Raw genomic sequence first — 4,862 nt, 5'->3', positions numbered from 1 at the left:
TTTATTTACAGTGTGGGATCGTTTGTGTTCGGAGTATGAACTGACATTCCTGAAGCTCTTGTCACACTGGTCACAGCTGAAGTTCACTTCCATGTGTGTACGTTCATGTTTGTTATGATGACCTGATTGTGAGAAGCTTTTGTCACAGTGTCTGCACTTCTATGGTGTCTCTCCTGTGTGGATTCATTTATGCTTTTTCTTTAAGCTCACATGCAGTGGTGAAGGATGACCCACAATGGTCACAGATGTGCTTTTTTACCCCACTGTGGAAGAGTTCATGTATTTTTAATGTACTTGGTGTGTGGAAGCCTCTCCCACATTCTTTGCAATAGTTCATTTTGTCTCCAGTGTGTCTACGTTGATGTGGTTTTAGGTCCCGTTGATGATTGGAAGTTGTTTCACAAACGTCACAGAGGAACTCTTTCCCACCCCCACAGTGACAACAGGGTTGAGAACTGGATCCATCTGTGTTGCTCTGCTTTTTTTTATTTTTATCCTGAATGTTGCCTGAAACAAAGAGCATCTCTGCCAACGTCCAATTACATTTTACTGTTTACATTATAACACTCAGATTACTAGGCGAAAACGACTCCATAAGTTTACTGATGAGACTTGTTCCAAACAATCAGGTTAAAAATACAGGATAAAAAGATAAATACATAAGTCACATTAACTGCACTTGTAGAGTTACTCTTGTTGTGTGGATCTGTTGGTGTTTATTAAGCTTATGTGGAGATTTAAAAGTCTTCTCACACAGGTCACATTTGTAAGGTCTCTCCTCAGTGTGGCTAAACATGTGTTGTTGTAACTGTGCATCTGTTGTGAACAGTTTTCCACACTGATCACAGCAGTAAACATCATTTCCAGTGTGAATCCGTAGGTGAATATTTCGGTAGTGTTTTTCACTAAAACTTTTTCCACAAAAGTTGCAGCTGTACGCCTTATTTCCAGAGTGGGTAACTAGATGCTTCTGTAAGTTTCGACTTTGAGCAAAAGCTTTACCATACAAGTCACAGCTGTACGCTTTAACTCCACTGTGGATGAGTTGGTGTGCTTTAAAGCCTCCAGCCTCGGTAAAAGACTTTCCACCCAAGTCACAGCTGTAAGGTTTAACTCCCCTGTGGATGGGTTGGTGTTTTTTTAAGTCTACAGCCTGGGTAAAAGACTTTCCACACAAGTCACAGCTGTAAGGTTTAACTCCCCTGTGGATGAGTTGGTGGTTTTTTCAGTCTCGAGCATGGGTAAAAGACTTTCCAACCAAGTCATAGCTGTAAGGTTTAACTCCCCTGTGGATGAGTTGGTGTTTTTTTAAGTCTCGAGTCTGGGTAAAAGACTTTCCACCCAAGTCACAGGTGTAAGGTTTAACTCCCCTGTGGATGAGTTGGTGTTTTTTTAAGTCTCGAGTCTGGGTAAAAGACTTTCCACACAACTCACAGCTGTAAGGTTTAACTCCACTGTGGATGAGTTGGTGTCTTTTTAAACCTCCAGACTCGGTAAAAGACTTTCCACACAACTCACAGCTGTAAGGTTTAACTCCACTGTGGATGAGTTGGTGTCTTTTTAAACCTCCAGCCTGGGCAAAAGACTTTCCACACAACTCACAGCTGTAAGGTTTAAATCCACTGTGGATGAGTTGGTGTGTTTTTAAGTTTTCAGCCCGGGTAAAAAACTTTCCACACAAGTCACAACTGTACGGTTTAACTCCCCTGTGGATGAGTTGGTGTCTTTTTAAGTCTCCACCCCGGGTAAAATACTTCCCACACAAGTCACAGCTGTACGGTTTAACTCCACTGTGGATGAGTTGGTGTGTTTTTAAATGTCCAGTCCGGGTAAAATCCTTCCCACACTCATCACAGCTGTAAGGTTTAACTCCCCTGTGGATGGGTTGGTGTTTTTTTAAGTCTCCAGCCTGGGTAAAAGACTTTCCACACAAGTCACAGCTGCAAGGTTTAACTCCCCTGTGGATGAGTTGGTGGTTTTTTAAGTCTCGAGCATGGGTAAAAGACTTTCCAACCAAGTCACAGCTGTAAGGTTTAACTCCCCTGTGGATGAGTTTGTGTTTTTTTAAGTCTCGAGTCTGGGTAAAAGACTTTCCACCCAAGTTACAGGTGTAAGGTTTAACTCCCCTGTGGATGAGTTGGTGTTTTTTTAAGTCTCGAGTCTGGGTAAAAGACTTTCCACCCAAGTCACAGCTGTAAGGTTTAAATCTACTGTGGATGAGGCCATGTCTTTGTAAGCATCCAGCCTGGGTAAAAGACTTTCCACACAACTCACAGCTGTAAGGTTTAACTCCACTGTGGATGAGTTGGTGTCTTTTTAAACCTCCAGACTCGGTAAAAGACTTTCCACACAACTCACAGCTGTAAGGTTTAAATCCACTGTGGATGAGTTGGTGTGTTTTTAAGTTTTCAGCCCAGGTAAAAGACTTTCCACACAAGTCACAACTGTACGGTTTAACTCCACTGTGGATGAGTTGGTGTCTTTTTAAGTCTCCAGCCTGGGCAAAAGACTTTCCACACAACTCACAGCTGTAAGGTTTAAATCCACTGTGGATGAGTTGGTGTGTTTTTAAGTTTTCAGCCCAGGTAAAAGACTTTCCACACAAGTCACAACTGTACGGTTTAACTCCCCTGTGGATGAGTTGGTGTCTTTTTAAACCTCCAGCCTGGGCAAAAGACTTTCCACACAACTCACAGCTGTAAGGTTTAAATCCACTGTGGATGAGTTGGTGTGTTTTTAAGTTTTCAGCCCAGGTAAAAGACTTTCCACACAAGTCACAACTGTACGGTTTAACTCCACTGTGGATGAGTTGGTGTCTTTTTAAGTCTCCACCCCGGGTAAAATACTTCCCACACTCATCACAGCTGTACGGTTTAACTCCACTGTGGATGAGTTGGTGTGTTTTTAAAGTTTCAGCCCGGGTAAAATCCTTCCCACACTCATCACAGCTGTAAGGTTTAACTCCCCTGTGGATGAGTTGGTGTCTTTTTAAACTTCCAGCCTGGGCGAAAGCCTTTCCACACAACTCACAGCTGTATGTTTTCTCTCCCTTTCTTCTGTGAGGTTTGTCGGCCTCCTGAGAGTGCTGACTTCTCGCTCCATGTTGGTCCTGCAGTGACAGAGATACAAACAGAGGCAGTGAGTGAAATGCAGTCATGGAAGAAACTGAAACTCCCTCTATTAGTGGAATCAAACATGTCAACAAACACATTGTAGGTGTGTTACCATCAGTTTCTGGTGATAGTATCACATTTCAATGATGTGCTACAATGACAGTCGTAATGAAAAATACATATTGAAGAAATATTGATAAGTGGAGAAAATATTTTACTCATAAAAAAATGTGAGTTCAATTTTTGATATTGTTGTTTCAATGTGTGCCGATAAAAAATTATGTTTGTATCTTCTTGTAACCTCTGAGTTTTTTGGTTGTGAATGTAGATTCCGTGTATATGGAGGAGCCCGGGATGGAAAAGATAATGCTGCTGTTAACATGTTTTTAAAAACCAACCAGCTGTACACAGTTTCAATAACAGTGTACAATAACAATAACAGTGACATTTTTCTCACCTTTTGTGTTGAAGTCATTGTTTCCTCTGTAGTGGCTGAGCTGAGTCCAAATGGCTGAAATTGTTCCTCTGTTGCTCCACCAGACTCTTCTCCTGTTACTCAGCTGTGACACAAAAAGTATATGCATTTTATCCCTGATAAAAAAAAGCAGAGCAAATAAACATGACTAAACTCCTCAGTGACAACAATACCTATGAAACTTCAATGTGGAACCCGAGAAGCAGCTACAACAAGAAAGTCATCAGTTGACACAAGAACCTGAAAGGGAAAAAGCCACTGACCCCCCTGCATATCACTGCCTTTACCCAGTGGATGCTACACTCTGTATATATTGACCTCTATAGATCCACAAGTCCGGCTCACAGTCAATGGTAGCAGTATAAACTCAGCCACCTGAAGCACCTCATTAGATTCCACCTACTCCACCCAGACAAGGAAAAGGGTGGTTGTATGTATATATTTTCAGGAGCAGGAAGATGACAGTGACGTCCTAAGGTCAGATGAGCTTGTGGGCCATGCAGACGTAGTCTGTTAGGTTTTGTATTGTTGATTGTCATTTATGCTTAGAAATATCTACTCATATATGCTTAGAGTTTTATAATTAGTTGTAGATTAATAGAGGTTTGATCCTTAGTAGTCTGCAGACACACGTTGTGTGCATTCCAGAGCACTCTGGTTTTCACACCCACATCCTGGGAGCATGGGAAGAGGTCGTACCTTGTCTTATTGTTTCATGGTAGGATAAACGTCTGTTTTACTCTAAGTGCATTTTGTTTAGATGAACTGCTGGACTTCCAGGCCAGCAGGGTTAGGAAGTCACTTTATGGCCACACACACACACACACACACACACACACACACACACACACACACACACACACACACACACACACACACACAGGGTATTCTTTGTTCACATGTATACCTATGTAAGCTGTTATATGTTAATGACCTTATGCATATGTATGTAACCACAATAAAAGGAGTGCTATGGGGAACCTGGCTGAGAGGCTGACGGTGGTCAAGTGAGTGGGACGACACTTGGCTCCAGGCAGGCCTCCTCATGCATGAGTAACACAAAGATGTTGCCTACTTGTGTCTTGTTCTTTGCTGTGTAGCAAATTGTCCTGAACGTTCCAGCGAATAGGTTCAAACTACAAACCTATCATAGTCTTTTCTTAATCTTAAGCCTTGACTTTAAAATATATCCTGTTCCACAGTTGACCTTAATCTTACAGAGAATGCGATGAATTTATGGATAATTAAAGTCAGTAATATATCCACAAACACAA

The 4,862-nt window shown here is 41.8% G+C and overlaps 1 protein-coding gene across 1 annotated transcript; it reads right to left on the bottom strand.

Moving 5' to 3' along the window:
- Positions 1-1,225: 1,225 nt before the first annotated feature.
- On the bottom strand, positions 1,226-3,040 carry LOC135932669 (zinc finger protein 729-like; the record flags this gene model as incomplete). The annotated part of the gene is made up of 1 exon (XM_065470225.1): positions 1,226-3,040. A coding segment is annotated over one exon (1,815 nt), but the record flags the coding sequence as incomplete, so codon positions are not given.
- Between the last annotated feature and the right edge of the window lie 1,822 nt (positions 3,041-4,862).

Source organism: Pelmatolapia mariae, linkage group LG3_W (assembly GCF_036321145.2).
Source record: "Pelmatolapia mariae isolate MD_Pm_ZW linkage group LG3_W, Pm_UMD_F_2, whole genome shotgun sequence".
Classification (NCBI taxonomy): domain Eukaryota; kingdom Metazoa; phylum Chordata; class Actinopteri; order Cichliformes; family Cichlidae; genus Pelmatolapia; species Pelmatolapia mariae.
This window is presented reverse-complemented; position numbering and strand designations above follow the sequence as displayed.